Source organism: Protopterus annectens, chromosome 9.part0 (genome assembly GCF_019279795.1).
Source record: "Protopterus annectens isolate FY-2018-M chromosome 9.part0, PAN1.0, whole genome shotgun sequence".
NCBI classification, from domain to species: Eukaryota; Metazoa; Chordata; order Ceratodontiformes; family Protopteridae; genus Protopterus; species Protopterus annectens.
In genome coordinates this window covers 1,608,886,483-1,608,913,512 of record NC_056743.1, presented here as the reverse complement: position 1 = coordinate 1,608,913,512, position 27,030 = coordinate 1,608,886,483, and the positions used below count along the sequence as shown (strand labels likewise).

General features: G+C 37.3%; 1 protein-coding gene across 1 annotated transcript in view; it reads right to left on the bottom strand.

Annotated features, from left to right (window-relative positions):
* The window catches only part of TECR (trans-2,3-enoyl-CoA reductase), a 722,978-nt gene that overhangs the window by 256,704 nt on the left and 439,244 nt on the right, over positions 1-27,030 (bottom strand). The window contains exon 7 of the mRNA XM_044084549.1: positions 4,205-4,277. Coding sequence (XP_043940484.1) covers positions 4,205-4,277 — 73 coding nt within the window. The remainder of the gene's footprint in view (positions 1-4,204; positions 4,278-27,030) is intronic.

Here is a 27,030-nt window from a genome sequence, read left to right as displayed (position 1 = left end):
TGTTGGACATGCTACACTTAAAGAAATCCCAATCCCTCAGAGCTACACACTCCAGGCATCTAAACCTTGTCATCACAATGAACAAAACATGCTGGAGGGATAGGTTCCTGACCCAGAGACTCCCCATACTCTGGAATAGACTGCCCATACATGTCAAGCAGAGCGCCTCCTTGTCCCTCTTCAAAAGGAACCTTGACAATTGGATGGGAGATAGGAAATTCACCTCGGGGATCACGTCAGTCGCCCTGCTAGACAGGAGTCCAGGGAAGTAAATATTGTGGGAAGAAATATCCAGGGAATTGTTATGGCTAGGCTTGTATAGACCCTAGGCCGATAAGCCTAGTACCAACCTATGAACCTATAAACCATCCAGTTGCAGACTATAGCTAAACTGCCACTTCTATCAAAATTTAAAAAAAAAATGTATCCACTCCCAACTCCTCAAACATCTTAATGACAATAATCTTCTAGCCACAACCCAACAAGGTTTCCACCCCGGTCACTGCATAAAAACTGCTCTTCTTAGCTTTACACAATATTATCAAAGAAAATAGAAATAATAGCAGTCTAGTATTAGTGCTATTCTTGGATCTGTCAAAGGCCTTTCACACAGTGTCCCATCAAAACCTTCTCACTGAAAGTCTATCTAGATCTCCGTCTATCTATTCCCACCTGGTTTCACAGCTATTTCACAAATATTCAATCAGCACTATGGAAACACGAGATCGCCTCCTTTCTCCCAGTCACAGGTGAGTTCCCCTACCTTTCTCCCAGTCACAGGTGAGTTCCCTGCCTTTCTCCCAGTCACAGGTGAGTTCCCTGCCTTTCTCCCAGTCACACTTGTAGTTCCACAAGGCTCAGTTCTGGGCTTACTCCTATTTAACATATTCCTTAACAACCTGTATACTGCCACCAACAGGCAAACATAGTTCAGTATGTAGATGATACAACAACCATCATAATCTTGTTCTGTCCCAACACTAAAAATCCTCCAAGAGTCCTTGTCTGTAGAATCCTGGCTAAGCAGTGCAGACTTACTCCTAAATGCAAAAAAGACCAAATTAATGCTCTTTAACCCAAAACAATATAATGATCAGTAACAATTTCCATATTGTCTCATCTTACAGTACAATAATGGAAACTATGACAGAAGCCAAACTACTTGGAGTACTTAAAGATGACAAATCAAATACGACCAACATATTCTCCAAATTAAAAAAAGATGCACAAAACACTATATATATATATGTATATATATATATATATATATATATATATATATATGGGTCTACTTCATATGATCGAAATTTCATTTGACTGAATTCAATTGAGCGAGACCATACAATCTAAAGTTCATAATACTGAAAACTCACTTGACTGAAACTCATAACACTGACACCTTACAATGCTAAATTTCACCAAAGTAGTGGCAGTGTGTATAAGGTAAGTAAAAGGTATATGTCATTTTCCCCACTGTAGTGCAATCCTGGAGTTAGTATATATAGTTAGGGGGGGGTGTTTGAACCATAGACATACATACAAGTCCAATAAATTGCATTTTTCAGAACACAATATATGCCCAAACTATGTGGGGGGTGCCCCCCACCCCCTAATATATATATATATATATATATATATATATATATATATATATATATATATATATATATATAAAATATATAGCAAAGCAATGTCATACAGTATCCACAACGCATCCTCCATTTTCACAAATCTTAACATTATCCTCATGTCCAAACTTGAAACATGCTATAATAAAGTAACTAAATTTGCAGCATACCCATCCATCAAAACTCATCACTGCACAGCTCTGAAGATCTTAAACACCCTAACTAGCCAACCTATTCTCACTACAGCCCACAAACTTATCCACAGACCAAGCAGCTGACCCTCTCTAAAAAAACATACTGCAACCATACAGTAGTAGCAGAACACTGCACTCTAATAACAAATCCTTCCTAGCTGTAAGTAAATCAAAAACCTCTGCAGGAAACTCACTCCATTCTTACTGTGTTACAAAACCATGGAGCTCCATTCCACTATAGCTAAAATTTACAGAAAACAGCAAATACTTAAAAGCCTACTAAAACAGCATCTACAGCACACCTGGCTCTGCTCTTGCTCTTCATCTAGTTACCCTAGTTACCATAGTTACTAGATACCATACTAAACTTATCATGCTACAGTACCTTTGTCAAAGCTGTATCAATCCCAACTTCCTAACTTTCCCTTTCTCTCCTACTGTAACAAAAAAATCAATAATTCTCTATTTCTTTCCTCTCCTCTCTGCTATTTTTCTTCTTCTCATCAAGGACCGACTGTGGGACCAGTAGTTTGTTCCATGGTCAAGTCAAAAATGGTGGTGCTTTTCCAGGGAAGATGAGTAGCAAAAGCCAATAAAAAAAATGAAAGTCTTAAAAAGTAAATTTTTCACACAAAACAGTAAAAAGCAATTTAAAACACTTTCCCAGCCCCCCCCCCAAAAAAATTCTCCACAGGAAAAAAGTCATCTTCAATTACTTTAAACAACTTTTTAAATTGACAGGAAAAAAGTGTGCTCTCATTTAAAAGTAGTCAAGTCTTATGACAGTCCATTGAAAAACAAACTCCTGCTTAAAAATAACTTTAGTAAATTGGAAAGTACAATAAAAACATTTTTTTAATGTGAAAAGTTTTTTCCCAAAGGAAGCTTCTCTTCCCAGCAAAGGAACACCACAAGCTAACAGTTGATCCTCAATAGCCTGCAGTGGAGTGCTCTCTCCGACAGCAGGAAAGTTCTGAAGGGCTTGGTGCCTAAACCTATCTTTTTAGTCAGCTCAGCTTGAGCTAGGAGTTTGGGCACTTGGATGCTGCCCTGAATCTTCGGAAGCTGTCCAGCTGTTATATCCTTGGCAGGATATAACCTATATAGCAAGGCTACTGCAGCAATGATCAATATGATGAACATATAAGGGTTGTTATGGAACTTAACATCCATCAATGTAACCATACTTCAGGATGGGCTGGACTGTACAAACAAGTGGTGCAAGGGCAAAAGCCTCAAAATAAATCAAGTATAGTCTACTCTGATAACAGAAACAATCACACTACACAGATGACATATACTGTTTAAGAATGATAATGTCTTTAGAGATCATGGCACCCTTGCAGACGGCTCCATATCCTTTGATCATCATGTTTCCACTACAGTTAGAAAATCTTCCTGTCTGGCCCTACTAATTACTGATGCATCTCATCCAGAATGCAAACCTTAATGTTAATCAACTGGAGAGACCTCAGAGGTTCCTAACCAAAAAGTCACAGGCATCAATTCACTTAATTAACCAAACAGACATTCGGTTTCTAAAAGACTACTCCTTGATCTGTGTTAGGCCTTTCAGGCCATGTGAGATCCCTCCTCCTAACATAACAGATCTTCAGAGAACTAATGGTTCCTCAAACAAACATACAAAGGACTTTGATCTCCTAACTAATAGGACATGATGTGACAAATTCTTTTCCCACTGTATTCCCTCAGCTATGGAACAAACTATGCCCTGTACATTATTCATTGTAGTAACCCAATTACATTTAAGACTATCCTAGAAAACTAGATGGGCACTCACAAATTCTCCCCAAGTGTATCTTTTCTGAACCTGTTTGAAGTAAGAGTCAATTCTTGTTGGGTGTTCTGGGCTAGGCTGTTAACGGTCTAATAACTGATTGCCTAGCATCTACTTATGACTCTATGAACCTGAAGAAAGTGTTCATTCGACATACACACACACACACACACACACACACACACACACACACACACACACACACACACACACCATAAAAAAGCCAACTGCTACTCTTTCCCTACATGCTTATTCCAGCCAGCCCAGCAGCAAATACCACTCGACTGACTACATGCCAGACATATTTGATGAAAACATTTTCCTATAGTGTACTAACGTTACCACACCACAACTCTACATAAATATTAAAGCTGCAGGTTTGGAGCTTTTTTCTGTGTCCACATGCATGTGTGAGTGTGTGAGTGTACTTATCTTCCTGCTGCATCCTACATCTGTCAGTCCACATCTCTGGCATGATAATAATGTCTGCGACAGATAAGATGCAGAATTTTACTTTGTGTATAAGCTTTTCTATTGATGGGGAGGCAAATTAAGAATGGATACTAAAAATGGTTTTCACTTACCTGGTGGGGTATAAAGTGGGTGGTTGATGTAGTATGCCATCCAGGCTGCAAATCCCCAATAATAAGAGCAGTTCTACAAAAACAAATGTTTTATGTAAGCATCTGTTATGTTCACAGTCACAACTGTTATTCGGCTTTAATGGAACTATAACCGTGGTAAGTCACATACATAACATTTACCAAAAAAAGAAAGGCATGACTCTTACATGTAGTGACATTCAACTCACAGCACTCTGTCAATCTCAAACTCTTTCTTTACTCAGTATATATTGGGGAAATTTTAAGTAAACAGTAAATGAATTTTGCAAGCAGGAAGGGTAACAAACTACATCACTAACTTAAGTTTATTCCGCACCTTCCAACTGATGATGCACAAAATGGTGTACATACCATAAGAAGTCATCTCTTATGTACTTGGTAGACTGCCAAGTTAAAACAAAAGATGTCACTAGGTATGCTGATTGCTACCTACACAAACTCATGCCACTCTGAAAGCTTTACCATATACAAACTTAATCACACATAGTTGCTGATTAATGGAGCATATACCTCTACCAACTACCCAGTAAACAATACTCAAAATAATGTGTTTATAAATCATTAGCATAACAAACACATTTATCAACTACAAAAACTGCACAGCATTAGTAAGAAATACTCCTGTTTATCCTTTTAAAAAAATGGTATTTGTATGTTCAGCATCAAATTCTCACTGTGATTAGGGAGCCGCCACAAGCTTTTGGAACTGTATACCAGCTTCTAAAATGTATCCCAGTTCTTCCAGACATAGTCCCCCCTCTTATCCCAGACAAGTGCATATTTTGGATAGCACACCTTTTCATTTCTATGGAAAAAATGTTGAAATCACAGACCCAAGAAAAAATGGTTTCAACCAACCAGACACAAAAGCCAGTAATGAGAGAACAGGGCTGTATCCACTGGTACCTAGTTTGTCTTCTTGTAAAATAACCTACAGCCTTGTACCTCCTTGCATATTTTTTTTTCAAAGTGGAACAGAGTTTTGCTGTTATGGCTGTTTATGATAGGCACCATGCATGACAACTGCCTTGCCACTTTTGTTTGCTTTATGTTTTGATTGTTTTTATTTGTTGAATAAGGCATACTTGTTTACAAACTTAATGTAATAAAAATAACAGTAAAGAAGTCAGTTTTTAATTAATGTAAATTATATAAAATAATTCAATTATTCTAAAGTGTACTCTACTGCATATTTTGAAAAAAAAAATGCTTGGCTCAAAACCTGCAACACGCTCCAGTTCTGCCCTTTTTACTGCAGTGAAAAATACCCCGGCTCAAAAACTGCAATAAAATGATGGATATGAAAACATATAAAAGTTATTCATATACACAAACTATTCAAAGCAATAAACTATGACTAAGAACAGTAGGCCAGAAATTTTATCTACATAACTATTCTTAAAAGAGACAATGAGGTAAAAAGTTATTTCAACTAACTCCAACAAAAATTATAAACCTGTAATAAATTCATATAAATTGAAGAATAATGTAAGACAGTAAGCACATCACTGTGGTAGATGGTTATATTATTTAAGAATCTGACTACAGTATGTACCTCACATAACTGTATTATGATAATGTGCGTATGACTGTAAAGTCAGCAAAGGAGAGTAGTAGTGCTGAAATTGAATTCATCCTCAAGTCTTGGTGAGTGCCTTCATGAGGAGGACCCTGTTTTTCACAAAATCTCACCAAGGTGACACTGATATACAGACTGTATTTCTATAGCAAATATTATGAATAAAAGTAGGCAAAAACTAAAAAAGATAGCTGGGTGCACAAGACCCAGGATAAAAGAGTGCCCAATCCTGGTAGGCACACTGGTTCATAGGTAGATACTAGGCTATCTGCCCTAGGGCATTTATAAGCCTAGCCAGAGTGTATTTGGCTTCCGCCTCCCTATTAGATTAGCCTACTGTGCCTCTGTAAAGTAGGTCACAGAAGGTACCCTTTTAAGATTAGTTTACTGTGCCTCTGTCTAGCAGGGACACAGGAGAGATCCCAGGGGTGAATTTGCGATTTCCCATCCACGCGTCCAAATTTCGCTTGAAGAGGCTATATCTAACATGAATTGGGATTCTATTCCAGAGTGAGGGGAGCCTCTGGGAAATGAATCTGTCCCTCCAGCATGTCCTATTTATTTTTGTGCTGAGGTTTAGGTCCCTGGAAAGTGTAGCTCTAAGGGACTTGGATTTTTTGAGGTGGAGCATGTCCATTAATTCTGGTGCCAAGACTGGAAAAATGACAGTATAGACTTCTCAAAATACAGAAACATTCCTATAATGGGGATGGCCCCGCTGTTGTAGGAGGAAGTAGCAGTCCACAAAAATCGCAAAAACTGATGGGCCAAAGAAGAGCCATAAGGACGATAGAGTTGACTATTGAGGATAAGAAAGAAATTATGTATTGTTACTATTATGCAAAAAGCCCAGAATTTCCAGACACAAGATGTACAAAAAGATTAAGAGAAATTAGAGGAAAGAAAAATACTTCCACAAGAAACACTGTCAGAAGTTTCAAATAAAAATTTATGTTCACTAATATAATATATTTTTGAAAAACAGTATACAGATCAAGAAACTCTGATCTCTTTGGAAAAAGAATCATCTGAGGAAGTGCAAAAATATAAACAACAAAACCTAGATATTTTTGAAAAGTATAAAAAAGAAATTTGGACAAGGAAGAGAAAGAGAGTTTTGATATGGTGCAATATTTATGCAAGGAGAAAGCCAAATTAATCAATATAAAGTAGGCTGCCCCAAAGATATTCAATGAGAAATACAGGCAAAGGCATCCAGATATGGAACATTTCACAATAAAAAAAATATCATCACAAAGATGGAAGGTAGAAAATATGATTAGTAAAGTAGAAGTTAAAAAAAAATAGAAGTTGAAGTTATGGAGTGCCTGCGAAGTGAAGAATTTAATGTAGCAGGTCCAACACAGATTACATCACAGCAAGATGCAGCGAGTCCCCAAAGTAAGGAGAAGCAGGAAAATCAGGAGACATCTGAAGAAGGAATATGGACATGGGAAAAAAAAGAGAGACTTAATATGGTGTAATATTTATGCAAAGGAGAAAGCAAAACTTATCAATGTAAAAAGAGCAGCACCAAAGATATTTAGAGAGAAATATAGGCAAAGGAATCAGGATATGGAAACTTTACAATATGAAAAATAAGAACACAAAGAAGAAAAGTAGAAAAGAAGATTTGTAATGGAGAAGTTAAAGAAATAGAAATTGGGGTTATGGAGCACCTGCAAAGTGAAGGATTCAGTGTAGAAAATGTAACGCAGAAAGCACCACAACAGGATAGAACAACGGATATCCAAATTAAGGGGAAACCAGTGGAACAGGAAGCAAATTTGTCAGGTGCCATATCAAGATATTTTGGAGCCTTCCACAGAAAACCAGTATAAATATTCACTTGAAGCTACACAGCAAGGGAAGGAACAGGAAACTGTGGAAACTCTGATGCAGTCAATGTTGAAGAGTAACAGGCCACATGACAAAGAAACGGATGGCACAGGATGAAACTGAAGAGAAGGTGCCACAGGAAGATGCTATAGAACTTTCTATAGAATGCCAGCAGGAAATGGAAAACAAGGGATGTGCCCTTGGTTTGGATTAAAATGAGCTAAGAGAAGAGTTGCTTGACTTAATAAACATAAATAGATATATCAAGATCAACGAAAGAAATACACTACAGAAGGTCACTAAAACAAATGAAAACAGTAATTAGGACTATCCACAAAGATCCATGCAATATAACATAAGTACACAGCATATATTACTGTGCAGCTAAATTAATAACTGATAAAGTTATACCACAAGAACACAGGGTAATGAGGGAAAGGAAGGGGAGAAATCAAATGCCATCATGGAAGTATCAAATAGAGAAAACTATGAAGCAATTAAGACAAGAAGTGTCACTGTTAGAAGACTATAAAAGAGGGAACAGATCAACAAAAATACTAAGAAAAATAGATGTGATAAAAGCAATGCATGGTATTATAACAGACCAGGATCTATCATGCACTATTGCAAATAAACTAAAAATTTCAGCACAGGTGGAAAATCTTAGAAGATATGAAGATAAATATAAAGGAAAAGCACAAAATAAGCAATTTACTGATGACCCAAAAAAGTTCTACAGAGAATTGGGAACAAGGTAAAAGGAATTAAAGACCGCAAAAAAGAAGAAACAGATGCATTTTGGAGAAGTATCTATGAAGATCCTGTGGAACATAAAGATGCTAAATGGATACAAGAAGTTAAAGAAACAATGAGAAGTTTAAAGGTACAGGATATGAAATGGGATGAAGTAATAGCCAGAGACATTGAAATAAAGTTAAGAAAAGCCTCTAACTGGAAAACCCCAAGCCCAGATGCAGTAACTAACTTTTGGCTAAAAGTATTAACATCTCTGGACGAAGATTTAGCCATGAGTAAGAACTATTTTTATGTGCACCCCGAACAGACACCAACCTGGATAACAATAGGAAAATCAATGCTCCTACTTAAGAGTGAACCTGCAAGCTACCCTAAAAATTATAGACCAATAACTTTGCCTTCCGACGACGTTTAAACTATACATGGGAATTGGTGCAGACGGAGTTTATAGTCATTTAGAAGAAAACTCAATTATAGCAGTAGAACAAACGGGCAATAAAAGAAACTCATATGGAACAAAGGATCTAAAGTCACGGTGGAGAATTGTTAAAAGGAAAAGAATCTAAGTACGGCATGGCTTGACTACAAAAAAAAGCATTTGATAGTATCCCACATTCATGGATAAAAGAGTGCTTAACATGTATAAGATACATCCTACACTGATTGACTACATTACAGTGACCATGAAACAGTGGCAGACCACTTGACAATTAAGCCAAAATACAAGAAATTATTATCCCAGGGATAAAAATTCCAAGGGGATATTCCAGGGTGACTCTCTGTCACGAATGCTATTTTGCCTCCCCCTTAACCCATTAAGCTGTCTACTTAACAGCTTAGGCCATAGCTATAATTTGGCTCCCAGAAAAAAATAAAGTATAAAGACTTATCTTCTCTCTGTCGATGATTTAAAACTGTATAGCTTATCAGATGAGGAACTGAAAGTACAGCTGCAAGTTGTCAAAACCTTTTCAGATGACATAAGAATGTCATTTAGTCTTGATAAATGTGCAAAACCAGCCTTAAACGCAGGAAAACTGCTGCACCAGGAAAACATCAGTTTGGGACAAAAATGTGATATAAAAGAACTTGAATAAGAGGGAGTGTAAAAAATATTTGGAAATTGATGAAGGATCAGCAATAAACCATGAACAAATGTGAATAAAACTTAGTAAGAAATATTTCAGAAGACTTGAATTAATCCTGAAAACAACGTTGACATCTAGGAACAAAAAGAGAAAATGGCACAAATGGAGAAAGAGAATTCCCAATATATGCCCAAACAACAATGGCGATTCCACAGTAAAAGCACTGCAAAAAAAATGTTTATTGCAAGAAATACGTCGGATCCACAAGAATAAAACAAGCTTTCGTCCTTGCTCAATCAAGGACTTCCTCAGAATAACTTAATTACTACTATCTTCTACTTTAAATAGCAATTAGGCATATGAAAAAAAAACGCGTCCCCTCCCCATATGTCCAATCATAAAACTTCAATATATAATATAATCAGAAAATTAGTGCTAAAACAATAATAGAAAGAAAATAGAAATCACATAAGGTTCAAAACTCATATATATAAAAAATATTTTATATATATATATATATATATATGTGTATATAAACACATAGTTATTAATTCATCTCTGTAGTGCTTTTAATTAAAAAAAAAAGCATGCAAGGGAAAAGCAATAATTTAGCCTTGGCCAATGTAAGGCATTCATTTTCAATTGTCAGAAGGCTTCATACTTTTCTAACAAGTGCACATGGGCCAGCCCTTGCATCCAACATATTTACTTCAAGTATTATAAATTTAAAAGTATGATCAGAGTATTCCATGTTGCGTCTAGCCACAGCATTAGTTTCTTTTCTAATTTTTATGTCCCTTAAATGTTCATAAATCCTGTTCTTCAATTTTCTCTCAGTTTTACCTATGTAAAAACAGGGACATTTCATGCAGGCTGCACAATACACAACTTTCTCTGTATTACATGAACATTTTTTGTTAATTTTCACTGTTACATTATTAATATTAAAAGAACAACCTTCCCAGGTGTAAACACAGTAGTGGCGAGAGCCACATTTCTTCATGTAGCCATTTCGTGGACCAACATATGTATGTTCCAAAATTTTTTTTTAACTTTCTACCTTTTTTGTACACAATAACAGGGGATTCTCCTACTATCTGTCTAGTATCTTTATTCTTAGCTAGTACAACCCAGTTTTTAAATAAAATGTCAGTAACTTTTTTGCAACTGTTGTTAAATGTTGTGACAAATGCACTGCAAAATTATTTTCAGAAACCTGTGTGCTAGTATCATTTTCATCAGAATAAGGATGCAGATAATGTTCAGTGGTATTGACTATAACTCTGTCATTTTGGTTTATACACTCTTGTTGCCCTTGATGAAGCAGGGGTTTAAAAATGAACCTTTCCTGCTTAGTCACTACTTCTACCATTACCTCATTAATCAAAGAACTAGGGTACCTCCTCTTTTGAAACATACCTTTAAGGATATCACACTCATCTAAAAACCTTTCGAAAATAGAAACCATCCGTGCAGCCCTAACAAATTGCCCCTTAACCACAGCTTTCTTTTGTTTAAAAGGCTGGGAACTACTGAAATGTAAAAACTGTTCTAATATGTTGATTTCCAAAATATTTCTGATTTAAACACCCTAAAGGCTTTATCTTTAATTAACCTTAAATGGAGATATGAGATCGCATCAGAATCAACACTATATGTGAATCTTAAAAAATCAGTAGAATCATTTAAGTATTCAATAAATTCAGGTATAGTTTCACCAGTACCCTTCCAAAAGATAAAAAATGTCATCCAAACATCTCATATAACATGTACAATGGGAGAAATATGGTGAGTTAAATAAAAACTTTTTCTCCCATTGCAACATGACTATATTAGCATATGTTCCCCCACAAGCTGAACCCATTGAAACGCCTTCAGTTTGCAAAAAGCATTCTTTGTCAAACAAAATACAATTATTGTGCAACACAATACTTAATAGGTGTTCAAAAGTATTTATAGACTCCTGTGGCATACCTTTTTCTAGAAGATATTCACAAAACCACTCCAAGCCTATGTTGTGAGGTACTACAGAGTAAAGATCTTTTACATCGATGGTGATAAAATAGTCATTTTTCACTACAGTTTAATAAATTTACTCTCGTTAGAAAATTAGATTAGATCATTTGCTTTTAAAAATTAAAATGGACAATATGTATTTTAGGGAGTGCTTGCGATTAAAACTGCATGTGGCAGTTCCCCACGGGCTTGGTCTGCAACTCTCCTTTTCACCGGGAACTTTTAACTATGTTCGATTGCCATGGCTTCGAGTATATGGAGCTGGTAATCATAACCAAACTGATATAGGAATTTTAAGTAAAGAAGCAGAAGATCTCGACAATGTTATTTCTAGTGATGCATTACATACAGATAATTTATATGAATACAACTGCATTTTCAAGAGTATTGAAAATCAGTTGGAAATCATTAAAAACCAGAAATTAAAAAAGATAGAGACAGAGTTGATTATGCCAACAAATGTGCTTACCCAGAACCGCCAAGATCACAAGTTTGGGGCAGCAGGCATAGATTCAATCCTGTATCTACCGAAAATGATTGTGACAATGATTTTTTAAGTCAAGAAGAGTTTCCATTTTTGAGGCGTTCAGAACACCTAAAAGCCAGGAACATCCAGGACCCAATACAACAAGAAGTCCCTCAAGTGAATTGGGGAGGGAGAGGCAATTACAACCACCAGAGAGGGGAATATGAGAGGGAATTACACAGGGAAGAATTGGGCCTGGAATTACAACTTAGGCCTTACCCTACTATTCATGAAAATTCCACTAAAGACTTTACAGTATTTAACTATTCTGATGCATTTGTTGATCAGCATTTATGTCATCTTTTTTCTAAAGGTCTTTCCTTTGACCCTGAACAAAAATTGAATGTGAGCAAGACAATTGTGGACCTGAAACTATATGTCAGAAAGTTGAATCTAAATATGTTGTTTCATAATGTGGAATATACAAAAAAACCTTTATCTGTGTCTAGTACCTATAATCCACCCACACACCCCTTCTTACAGTTCGAAAATCTCTGTGAGATTGATTTTCGAAATTTAGAAAAGAACACTTCTAGGCATGAATTGCATAATCGATCTAATGAAGAAAGTGACTTGTTGAGAACATTTCAATGTAATAAGGTAATTAGGATCATGAAACCAGACAAGGGGGGAGGGATTGTTATTATGGGTATGGAATCTTATAATATGAAAATGAAAAATATATTGGAAAGTAATTCATATAAAAAAGTTTCATTAAATGAATTTAATGGTGCACTGAGGAAAATAAAAAATGAAATAAATGACCTCTTTATAGAAGGCAGTATTGCCATAGAAGAATTAAACCATATGACAGTATCCCGCCCCAAGGTTGCTAGTATGTTTGGTTTACCTAAATTACATAAAGATTTACAAAATCCCCCCATGAGACCCATTGTAGACACCCGTGGTTCAATTACACAACCTATAGCAAATGTTTTTAGACATCAAACTTAAGAAGTTTCTTTTAGAAGAAAATTGTGTATGTAAGGACTCGTGGGATTTTCTAACGAGAGTATAGTGAAAATGGCTATTTTATCACCATCGATGTACAAGATCTTTACACTGTCATACCTCACAACATAGGTTTGGAGTGGTTTTGTGAATATCTTCTAGAAAAAGGTATGCCACAGGAGTCTATAAATACTTTAGAACACCTATTAAGTACTGTGTTACACAATAATTTTACTTTGTTTGACAAAGAATACTTTTTGCAAACTGAAGGCATTTCAATGGGTTCAGCTTGAGGGGAACATATGCTAATATAGACGTTGCAGTGGGAGAAAAAGTTTTTACTTAATTCACCATATTTCTCCCATTGTACATGTTATATGAGATTTCTGGACGACATATTTATCTTTTGGAAGGGTTCTGACGAAACTATACCTGAATTTATTGAATACTGTGATTCTACTGCTTTTTTAAGATTCACATATAGTGTTGATTCTGATGAGATCTCATATCTCGATATAAGCTTAATTAAAGATAAAGCCTTTAGGGTGTTTAAATCAGAAATCTTTCAGAAATCAACATATTCGAACAGTTTTTTACATTTTAGTAGTTCCCATCCTTTTAAACAAAAGAAAGCTGTGGTTAAGGGCCAATTTCTGGGCCGCATGGATGGTTTCTATTTTCAAAAGGTTTTTAGATGAGTGCGATAACCTTAAAGGTATGATTCAAAAGAGGGGGTACCCTAGTTCTTTGATTAATGAGGTAATGGTAGAAGTAGTGAATAAGCGGGAAAGGGGTCATTTTAACCCCCTGCTTCATCAAGGGCAACAAGAGTGTATAAACCAAAATGATAGAGTTATAGTCAATACCACTGAAAATCATCTGCATCCTTATTCTGATGAAAATTATACTACCACACAGGTTTCTAATGAGAAGAATTTTTGCAGCACATTTGTAGTGACATTTAACAACAGTAGCAAAAAAGTTACTGACATTTTATTTAAGAACTGGGTTATACTAGCTAATAATAATACTAGACAAACAGTAGGAGACTCCCCTGTTACTGTGTACAAAAAAGGTAGAACTATAAAATATATTTTGGAACATACATTTGTTGGTCCACAAAATGGCTATATGAAGAAATGTGTAACAGTGAAAATGAACAAAAAATGTTCGTGTAATACAGATAAAGCTGCGTATTGTGCAGACTGTACAAAATGTCCCTGTTTTTACATAGGTAAAACTGAGAGAAAAATTGAAGAAAGTACAGTTTTGTACCTACCATAAATGTAGATGTTTGAGGATCTCCATTGCTGCAGTCCTTACATATGGGTATTCCGCTGTCCACAATCGGCCCGAATACCAAAGGGCTAGAACCGGCGTCGGTCATCGGCGCCCGAGACTGACGTCAGTACGTGCCAGTACAAATGCGCATGACCGACGCCATAACCTCAGTCTATCTTGCCTCAGACGTCAGAATGCAAAAAACACCACCCAAACCCCAACCTACAAAGAAAAAGGGGGGAAGGAGGGAGGGAAAATTGGACTGCAGCAATGGAGATCCTCGAACATCTACATTTATGGTAGGTACAAAACTGTACTATGTTCTTCGTCTCCCATTGCTGCAGTCCTTACATATGGGTAGAATCCCAGAGCAACGGAAAAAAGGGAGGCTGGCCAACTAAATAGCATTAGGAGCTGCTAACATGCCCTGTAAGATTGCAGTGGCAAACCCAGCCCTAGACCTAGAATAAAGAGGTAAATGATAATGCTTTGTAAAGGTATGTACAGAACTCCAAGTAGCTGCCTCTAGAATGTCTTTAGTAGCTACCCCTCTCAAAAAAGCAGTAGAGGTGGCCGTAGCCCTAGTAGAATGAGGCCTGATCCCAAATGGAACATACTTTCCATGATGAGAGTAACAAAAAGCAATACAATGGCCAATCCACTTGGAAATAGTTTGTTTCGAGACAGCTTTCCCTCGTGAAGTCAAAGCAAACGAAACAAATAATTGTTGAGATCTTCTGAACTCTTTGGTTCTGCTCAAATAATACCTTAACTGCCTATGTACATCCAAAGAATGCAAAACTTTTTCCCCTTCATTTTGGGGGTTAGCATAAAAAGTAGGCAAATGTATAGATTGGTTCAATGCCACATTAGAAATCACTTTAGGCAGAAAAGTAGGATTAGTACGTAAGGAAACTCTGTCCTTGTGAAAAATCAGAAAAGGTTCCACTGCCATGAGGGCCTGTAATTCAGATACCCTTCTAGCAGAAGTAACAGCCAATAAAAAGCAGTCTTCCAAGACAACAACTTCAATTCAGCTGTAGCTGCAGGTTCAAAAGGAGGCAGAGTCAGCTTTTCCAAAACAAAATTAAGATCCCAGGTAGGAGTAGGAGCCCTCCTGGGGTCTTATATTCTTTGCCCCTCTAAGAAACTGTTTAACCAATGGATGTGAAAATAAAGGAGGGTCACAATCATAGTGAGCAGAAATAGCTGCAGCATGCACTTTTACAGAAGAGAAGGACAAACCCTTGTCCAATAAAATAGTCAAATATTGCAATGTACAACTCAAATTAGGCAATGTGACATCAAAGCCTTTAGCTGAACTCCAAAGAAAAAACTCTTCCATTTATCAGCATAAACTTTTCGAGTACTAGGACGCCTGTCTTCCAAAATAACATCCAAAACTGGTTGAGGGAGCTGAAGGCCCTCCTTCTCTAAAACAGAATGCCAGGCTGTCAGGTGTAGGGATTGCACCCTGACATTGAGAAAATGATTGTTTTCCTGAGACAATAAGTGAGGAATCTGTGGTAATGGCCAAGGTGTTCCATGAATTAGGCTCCTCAACAGAGGGTACCAATGCTGACGAGGCCAATCCGGTGCTATAAGGATCATGCAAGGTTTGTCCCTCCTGACTTTCAACAGCACCTTTGGAAGAAGAGGCAAAGGAGGAAAAGCATACACGTGAAGGTTGCTCCAACTGAAGGATAGTGCATCTATTTTCCAGGCTTTTGGATGAAACAGCCTTGTGCAAAACAGTGGCAGTTGGAAATTCAGAGGAGAAGCGAACAGATCTATGTCTGGAGTTCCCAAGCCATGGTCAACTGAAGAAATACCTGAGGGTCCAATTTCCATTCGTGAGGATCCACAATCTGTCTGCTCAGAACATCTGCTAAAGAATTTTGTGCTCCTGGCAGAAACTGTGCTCGAAGAGTGATGTGCAGATTCAAAGCAGTTTCCCATAACAGCATTGCTTGTCTGCAAAGAGGGTAAGAATGAGTTCCCCCCTGCTTGTTGATGTACCACATGACAGTTGTGTTGTCTGTTCGAATCAACACCAGCCCTGGTTGAAGTAGGCTCTTGAATCCTTCCAAAGCAAATTGAACTGCCAGCATCTCTTTCATGTTGATATGCAAGTGAAGTAGCTCTGGGGGCAAAAGGTCTTGAATCCATTTTCCTCTGAAATGAGCTCCCCAGGCTGACTCCGAGGCGTCTGTCGTCAATATCTGACTTGCCTCTGGTTGGGTCACAGAGAGCCCCTTGTTTAGGTGACATTCCTGAGCCCACCACAGAAATTCTTTCTGAATGCAAGGTAGAATCCGAATGACAGTGTCCAAATCGTGGCTGTGTTGAGTCCAAACGCTTTTGAGATACCATTGTAGCTTCCTCATATGCAGTTTGGCATTGGGAAGTACTAGAATGCAAGATGCCATGAACCCAAGGCTTGAAGGACTGTCCTTGCAGTCAGCCTGGACATTACTGATAGCTGTTGGAAGTATAGGTGAAGATTTCTTTGTTTGTCCGGGGTAAGAAATGCCATCTGAGCAGCTGTATTCAGTCTTACACCCAGAAAACACATCTCTTGTGAGGGTACTAGACTGGACTTTATTTCGTTCACAGAATACCCTAGGCATCTTAAAACTGTCATTACATACTGCAGATGTTGAAGAAGTTCGTGCTTGCCTTGAGCCAGAATCAAACAGTCGTCCAGATAAGGATAAATTTGAATTCCTATTAGTCTGAGAAAAGCTATTACTGGAGCCAGGACTTTTGTGAATACCCTGGGCGCAGTAGACAAGCCAAAGGGCAATGCAGAGAACTGATAATGCAAATTCCCATTCCGAAATCTCAGGAATTTTCTGCAGCTGGGCCTGATAGGAATGTGAAGATAGGCCTCTTTGAGATCCAGAGTCACCATCCAGTGATCCTTGCCCAGCATAGGTAACAGCTGTTGCAGTGTTAACATCTTGAATTTTGGAATTTCCAGAAAGGTGTTTAGAATGGACAAATCCAGAATTGGTCTCCAAGTATTTCCTTTCTTTGGCACTAAGAAAAGACGGGAATAAAACCCTGTGCCTCTTTCTGCAGAAGGTACTTCCTGTATTGCTCCCAACTGAAGCAGAGAAGAAATTTGTGCCTGTGCTTCCAGTCTTTGCTGATGAGGCACATCCGGCATACCTTTGAAAGGAAGGAATGTGTGAAAATAAAATTTGTAGCCTCGATTTATTATGTCCAATACCCATTTGTCTTGGGTAACCAAATGCCAATTCCTTTTGAAAAGTCCCAGTTTTCCTCCTAGAGGAGCTGCCAGCAAGGCAGAGTCCGGCAGCTGAAGACACAGGTCATTGGGTCTGTTTCCGAAAGGACTGACCCCTGCCCTCCCCAGCAGAAGGGGTAGAAGAACTCAAAGACCTAGAAGTAACAGGGCCCTGAGAGGAAGCCCTACCTCTACCTCGCCTGCCCCTAGATTGATAATCCGAAGAGGGGAAAGACCATCCCTTAGCAGGCCAATTCCTACTGAACTTAGGGGGCTGAACCTGTAAAAAGTCCTTAACCGTCTGCATAGACTTAGCTTTTTCCTCCATTTTCTTCAAAACTGATTCTACTGGAGGGCCAAAAAGAACATCAGATTGCAGAGGAGCATCCATAATTCGAGCCTTAACATGCTCTGACAAGGTCTGATCTTTAAGCCAGGCATGCCTGCGCACAACTGAACTAGTAGCAGCCACCCTGGAAAAAGCCTGTAAAGCATCAAAACCACACTGCAAAGAATGCTTACCAACTTGGTCTGAAGCATGCACTAAATCCTGAAGCTCCTTACATTCAATACCTTCAGCTAAAGCATCTACTTTACATTTCAATTGGCCCAGCAAATAATTTTGATACCTGAGCATATGAAACTGACAATTTAAAGCTCTCATAGCCAAAGTAGAAGAGGTATACAGTTTTTTACCCCACCTATCCAGGGCCCTAGCATCCTTGTCCAGAGGAACTGGATTCCTAACCACAGAAGCCCTAACACCTTTGGGGCCTTGAGTAATAGTTTCTGGATCAGCCCTAGGACTCTTATATAAGTACTTGTGAGCTTCCGGAACCCTGTAGTATCTATCTGGTTTAACGGGGCAGGAGGCAGAGAATCTGGGTTAAGGGCAGCCTCAGAACATACATCCTGGACAACATCCAGTACAGGGGGAATAGCCAAGGGCCTATGCTGAGGCAAAAACAAGAATTCTCTTAGCCTTTTACGAGAATCCGAATAATCCTGGCCCTCCCATTTGAAATGTTCCCTCATGGAATGCAAAGTCTCAGAGAAAGAAAAATCTTCTGGAGGGGACGCAGAGGAGTAGTGTCCTCAGCCTCCGAATCAGAATAGGGAGGAAATCCTGAAGTTCTTCTACAGAGGAATCTGACTCATTGGAAGACTGAACCAAACCCTCCAACTCTGTCTCTACCCTGGGCCTCTTCAGGGGGGGCATAGAACCCCTAATTAAAGTAATCAGATCTTCTGCCATCTTTATCATGTCGTTCCTAGCTGCTGGACCCTGGGAGCTAGCACCAGCAGGGGCAGACTTAGACTTAGAAAGGGCTTTGCTTTGAGAAGGAGGAGGCCTAACTACCCTATGAGGGGAGGGAACCACTGACATCAGAGAAGCACCCTCAGCCTGGCCTAACACAGGAGAAGCCACTTCCTGTAGTAACAAAGGCTCCCCTTGAGACTCAGGTAAACTTTCAGAAGGAGCCGCTGAAGTAGTCAGTGGTTCTACAGAACCGGCGTCCGGAGTGGACGACTCATCCTGTTTGGACCGCAAAGCCTTCTCTTTGCGTTTCTTAGAAGAACCAGGCGTCGGAGAATCCGACGGCATGTTGTAATTACAACGTTTACCAAACACCAGCCTAGCACAGTCCAACCGACGTTTAATAGTACGCTTGTTAAAAGTAGCACAAAAGCGACACCCAACAACGTCGTGCTCAGGCCCCAAACAAGGAATGCTGAGTGAATGGTAATCCCTATGAGGAATCTGTTTCCCACAAGAAATACAGTTATTAAATTTTTCTGACATCCGTCAATACTGAGGCAAGAAAAAGACAAAAGTGTCCCCAACGGGGTACTTAGCCCAACTTGGTCTCCGGTCTGAAACTCGAAAACCGACAATTCCAGAACGCCGAACGGCACTTGCAAATGCTGCTTCTGCTAAGGACCACGCGGCAAGAAAGACTGAGGTTATGGCGTCGGTCATGCACATTTGTACTGGCACGTACTGACGTCAGTCTCGGGCGCCGATGACCGATGCCGGTTCTAGCCCTTTGGTATTCGGGCCGATTGTGGACAGCGGAATACCCATATGTAAGGACTGCAGCAATGGGAGACGAAGAACATCAGTATTTATGAACATTTAAGGGACATAAAAAACAGAAAAGAGACTAATGCTTTGGCTAGACACAACATGGAATACTCTGATCATACATTTAAATTTACAATACTTGAAGTAAATATGTTGGATGCAAGGGCTGGCCCATGGGCACTTGTTTTAGAAAAGCATGAAGTCTTATGGCAATTGAAAATGAATGCCTTACAGTGGCCAGGGCTAAATGATTGCTTTTCCCTTGCATTAAAAGCACTAGAGAGATGAATTAAAAACTATAAGTTATTTATATATATATATATATATATATATATATATATATATATATATATATATTTTTATATATATGAGTTTTTAACCTTATGTGTTTTCTATTTATCTTTCTATTTATTATTTTAGCACTAATTTTCTGATTATATTATATATTGAATGAAGTTTTATGATTGGACATATGGGGAGGGGGACGTGTTTTTTTTTTTACATATGCCTAATTGCTATTTAAACTAGAAGATAGCAGTAATTAAGTTATACTGTAAAAGTAGCAGACTCCAAATCCAGTTCCAGACAAGTGGAGTACTTCAGGGTTCAATCCTGGGACCACTCTTGTTTGGCATCTACTTCTCTGCAAGTACAGGCCAATACAATGGGACTCTGGCTAACAAAGTTTGCAGATGACTGCAAACTGGGAGCAATTATTGTATCTCCAAATGATGTGGATACTCTATAAAAGGGACTTACAGAAACAGATGCTTGGTGCCAGAGCCATGGGCTCAAGCTCAATGCCAAGAAATGTATAGTTATCCCCTTTGGGAAAAAACATGTACCCGTGAATTGCCACATAGGTGGCAGTACACTAAACAAGTGTGATAAGAGACTTATGGACACGGGTGGACAGCGGTCACACCTTCGATAACCACATCGCCACAACAGTCAGGAAATCCTTCTATGTGGCACACCTCATCACTAAGGGCTTTGCATCCAAAAAAGGAGGTCATTGTCCCACTGTACTCATCCCTCATTAGACCCATTATAGAATACAACGCCCCATTTGGTATGTACCCCTCAAGACACCTGCAACAACTGGAAAGGCCGCAGAAATACCTCACTAAAAGAATCACAGGCCTAAAGCAGATGCCCTATGCTGACCACCTTAAAAATCTCCAGCTATACTCTGTCGCATATTGTCTACTCAGATGCAACTTCTGCTTAACATACAAGGCCATGTCAAACCCAGAGCTGTTGGACATGTTACGCTTAAAGAAATCCCAATCCCTCAAAGCCACATGCTCCAGGGATCTAAACCTTGTCATAACAATAAACAAAACATGCTGGAGGGATAGGTTCCTGACCCAGAGACTCCCCAGACTCTGGAATAGACTGACCATACATGTCAAGCAGAGTGCCTCTTTGGCCCTCTTCAAAAGGAACCTTGACGATTGGATGGGAGAAAGGAAATTGACCACGGGGACCAGTCAGTCGCCCTGTTAGACAGAGGTCCAGGAAGTAAACAGTGTGGGAAGAAATAGCCAGGGAATTGTTATGGCTAGGCTTGTATGGGCCCTACGGCCGATAGCCTAGTACCAACCTATGAAGTCATTGACTGAGCAAGGATGAAAGCTTGTTTTACTCTTGTGGATCAGACATATTTCTTTTAATAAACATTTTTTGCAGTACTTTTACTGTGGAAACACCATTGGTGTTTGGGCATATATTATGAATTCTCTTGCTCCGTTTATGCCACTTTTTCTTTTGGTTTTGTGTTGCTTTTTTAACTGTTATCTAGGAACAAAATCCAACCTATAAACTAATTTGCTCTTCCTGTCCTAAATTACAGTTTTTGAGTGATTGACTGGCCCCAAAACGTGTTGATAGATTAAATAGGAAAACAAGAAGGATGCTTCATGCTCACCAAATGATTTATAAAAATCAGTGTATACCAAGATTATATATTTCCCATTCTGAAGAAAGGATGGGCCTCCTTGAAATTAATTACATGGACAGATCTGCAGTTGTGGGACTCCACACTTTCTGCTGACGTCACATAACCCAAACGTAGTGAAAGTTTTGAAACATGAGAAGAATAAATCTAAGATGACTTCTCTGCTTAATCTAGCAGAAGCATATTGGTGTCAAACAGGAATGGAAATCAAACCAGAAGTAGATAAAAATCAGGCAGCAAATGAATGTGCCAAAAAACAAAAGAAAGAAATGAAGGTGAAGGACCAGATGAGAAGGCAAGAAATATGGAAAATGCATAAATATAGTTGTAAGCATAGAAAACTTCTGGAAGAACCTCATGTTGATCAGGAACGAATGCAGGAATGGTTAAGGAGAGGCAAATTCAAATCCAGAGATGAAAGGTTAATACTGGCGGCACAAGATAGTGGGCTACGTACACATTGGTTTACAAAGTCCATTGAACATGTGGTAGAAACAGACAGAATTGGAAACAGTCTCACACCTTGTTGCTGGTTGTGACATACTAATGGCAGAAAGACTGTATACTGAAAGGTTTAATAATGTGGCAAGACTGTTGCACTGGGGATTGTGCAAACATTACAGTACTGAAGTGGCTGAAAAACACTGGAGGCATAAGTCACAAAGCATCACAGAAAATGAAGAAATCTGCATCACTTGGGATCATCCATTATCTACAGTTCAAAAGATAGACGCTAGAAAATCAGATATAGTGGTCCAAGAAAAGAAGACAAAAGTATCACTGATCATTAAAATTGGCATACCCAATGACTACAGTGCCCTGCATACAGAGAGATACAAAGTTATAAAATATCAGGATTTGCAGGAAGAAACGAGAGAAATGCGGAAGAAAGATACCCAGATAGTTCCAAAAGTAGTAGGAGCAATGGGTCTTGTAAAAAAGAGTGTACAATCATATTTAGATATGCTACTAATACATGCAAATCCGTATGAACTGCAGGAGAAGTCATTACTTGACACATTGCGGGTGCTGTGAAGAGCACTACTGGCTGACATCAAAGAGTGAAACAATATTAATTTCATGAACTTTAATTATACTTTGACTTAGGAATGGGGTCCATTCCCGTCACGGTATTAGAAATTCAAAAGATTTGGAGAAATTAAAAACAGGGAGAATTGTATTATATACACCATAAAAGATGCCTTCTGCTGTATAGTATTCCTTCCTGCTGAGCCGAGTAACAAGCAGTGTACCAAGTCACACCAAAAAAAGGAGGATGAAATTTATATTAGTGACTAGTAAGAACACTTAATTGTGCCACAACCTCAATGTAAATTAACAAACCTTTACCCTACTACTGTAATGCACCTTACTAAATGGCGGTCTGTCTGCAGAACAGCAGCAAAACAGTTTACAGTCTAAATTAAAATCATTCAGTAATACTGGTAATTTAAATTTAAACTAACATCATTTACTATGTACATTTATTTAAGATTAAAATTAATAATTATCTGTAAAATTTTTTCTATCATACTTTTAACCTCTCCTTTAACAAACAGGGAATGATTAAGGGGATGTCAACTCTACCTTAACAAATGATAAGAAAGAGATACAGTTTGGGTATGCTGTTGATGGGGGGGGTGATCTTGCATTATACAAGATTTGTGCATGCAGCACATTCACAGAGCATACATGCAAAACATCCCTCCTCTGTAACTAAGCTCATACCATGAAATACATACAAGAAGTCAACTACAAGTCTGTCTGAGTACTGTAAACAGCCCAGGGCAGCTGCCTTTCCGTCTTCCATCCTATCATGCCAAGATGATAGGATGGAAGAAGTGCTTCCTAATATCCAGAATGCACTGGATTCAGTCAATCACTTAGCCAAGTCACTGCGATTTCTTCCTATCCAGCCTTATCCCATCATATTCTCTCGTATTAGCTGCCTTGTATACTCCTACTATGACCATGTTTCCTCAATCCTTCCTCCTTTTTAATGAATAATAATACTAATAATAATAAAGTTCCCTAAGACAGTCTTCATACAATACTTTCCCTATGCCTCTCTCTCTTGCCCAGGTTTCCTCTGTCCGTACAGTCTTCAGTAGTGTAAGCCCTTTCTCACCGGAAGACCAGTATCAGTGTTATATGGTTATGATACAAAGGCATCATTCACCACCTAATCTCTTTTTCTACACCCTATCATTTTGATTTTCTTTGTAACTGCCTTCTTGCAAACAGCGTAATAGCTTATGTCTTCAATCACAATAATCCTCAAGTCCTTCTCTTGCTTTGGATTTTTGAGGCCAACTTCTGAGCATATACTATATCCCTGGACCATTGCCATGGAAGGACTGAAGTGAAGTTGTCACTTTTCTGGCCATGTCTCCAGCTTCTTCAGGTCCCCATTAACTCAAAACCAGCAAAATACATGCAGTACACACTTTTTTATAAAAAAATAAATAAATAAATAATTTAGTTGAGCACATTTGTCATGTACATGTCATTAGAGCAATCAAAGACAAACTCCATATACTTAAGAACATGGCATATGACTAAAATAACTAAAATTCACCATCTTTTTATCATAAAAGACCTTTATCTTTTTTGCTGCAATTTGAGATTAACAATGCTTTTTACTGAAATTATTTTATTTTTTATTTTACATTTGTTAACCGGGGGGTGTCTGACTAAGCCAAAAAGGCCCTTTTTCAGCAGAGGCCTGCACAGAAAAGCTCCACATATAAAAATTACAGATACATTTAGTTATTTAGACATGATCAGCATATACACACAAATTACAAAAGACATGTTTTTACAGTGGTATGCAGCACATCAACAGTTACAGTGGAGAGAAACAAAAAAAATATTAATTTAAAAATAAAGGTAATTAATAGATTTGTGATGTACAGCTGAAATTTGGAACATAGGAAGAATACATATTTAGTACACAGGTACAGTGCATCCACTGTAGATTAGCCAGTGTTTGTGAGTAAAACTGAAAACTATTATCAAGTACTCTAGGTTTAATATGTGTACCTGTACCATGTATAACAATTCAACCCCTGAAGTGACGCAACAGTCAAGCTGAGCTGCCACTCATACTCTTGTTTTTCTAGTAATGAGTTAAAGTCACCATCTCTCACTTATATCGTCCAAAACACAAAATTAACATTTTCTACATTCAATACATTTAAGACTCTGTTTATACAGAGCACTGTCCATTTGCTTTGTTTTCTGTGCCTGACAACTTTCATAAATTTGTACTGCAACAACTGTCAACAACCAAACAAACCAAAGTTTCGCTGTGTAGAAGCAATAAAGGCTGTCCTCCGCTTTTGTGTTAAATACAATGAGCGACACTGTGTGAATAGTAAAACAACTTTAATGCTCGAAAAAGTACATCACAAACAGATTTAGCTCGCTTTCATCTCACCACACTGAGACTTCATCAGAATCATCTGTTTCTCTCTAAACATCCATATAAATAACCTTCCACTCCATTCTACTGACTCCCATTCGTGCTTATTTTATGAATTAATAATTTAGTAAATAAGTAAAACACTCAAAACAATTACAATGTGGTATAGTCCATCATTCATCTATGCAGTGTGTATATATATATATATATATATATATATATATATATATATATATATAAAACTATATATATAAAAAGGCTGACTGAAAACACATATTGAAACTAAGGCACATGATAAATATAACTGCAATTCTTCTAAAATATTTCACACTATTGTATAAGATAAATGCATGAGCGGCTAAGTAGGAATAAATTAATTGTACATACTACCACTCATCACAAGGGATAAAATATATATATATATATATATATATATATATATATATATATATATATACATATATATTATATAAAACAATGTAGTATAAAACATATATAGACAGTAGCTGACTCTCTTGTCAAAAGTGCATAGGTGCCTGTATAAATACTATAATCACAAACCATATTAAATTCATAAAATTGATTGAATTATCTATTTCAAAGACCTTTAGTGCTATTCTAGAATAAATAGTGTATAATGTATGTAAAATAAAAAATATGACATACATATTATAACAAAACAAGACCTAAGGATGTAATATACTACTAAAAAAACTAAATATAGTTTTAGGAGAAATATGAACCTAATATACTACTAAAAAAAACTAAATATAGTTTTAGGAAAAATATGAACCTAAAAAATATCCTGGAGAAGAAGAAATGTGAAAATAATGAGGGGGCGCATGCAAAAATAGGTACTCACAAATGTGGGAGATGCGCACAATGTCCATTCACAGCTGGTGAAAAGGAACTATGTATTCCTAATGTTGGGTTCAAATTGAGGAGTCACACATATGCTAGTTGTTATACAAAAGGAGTACTATATTTGGCATACTGCAAGACATGTTAGGCATATTATGTGGGGAAAACCGAACAAAATTTAAGAATTCGTATTTATGAACATGTAAGGGATATTAACAAAAAGAATGAGAGTAATGCCCTTTATAGGAATACATTAAAATGTACAAATATGAATATTAAGTTCTGGGTACTGGAAGAGGTTAGACATAATGACAGGGGTGGGGATTGGGAGACATTTTTGGAATTTCGTGAAATGATATGGCAGATAAGATTAGATTCTTGTACCTATCCAGGAATGAATGATCATATCTCTACTAAGCCAGCAACCCCAAGAGATGTTTATAAGCCACTTATATGTGGTGACCAATATGTCTTTGCACTATGGTTATCTCCTCTTTTCTTACAGCTTTTTAGCAGTTTTTTTAGTAGTATATTACATCCTTAGGTCTTGTTTTGTTATAATATGTATGTCATATTTTTTTATTTTACATACATTATACACTATTTATTATAGAATAGCACTAAAGGTCTTTGAAATAGATAATTCAATCAATTTTATGAATTTAATATGGTTTGTGATTATAGTATTTATACAGGCACCTATGCACTTTTGACAAGATCGTCAGCTACTGTCTATATATATATATTTTTATACTATATTGTTTTATATAATATAATATATATATATATATATATATATATATATATATATATATATATATATTATCCCTTGTGATGAGTGGTAGTATGTACAATTAATTTATTCCTACTTAGCCGCTCATGCATTTATCTTATACAATAGTATGAAATATTTTAGAAGAATTGTAGTTATATTTATCATGTGCCTTAGTTTCAATATGTGTTTTCAGTCAGCCTTTTACACACACACATATATATATATATATATATATATATATATATATTTATTTCTATGATATACATATATATATATATATATATATATATATATACTGCATAGATGAATGATGGACTATACCACATTGTAATTGTTTTGAGTGTTTTACTTATTTATTTTACTAAATTATTAATTTATAAAATAAGCGCGAA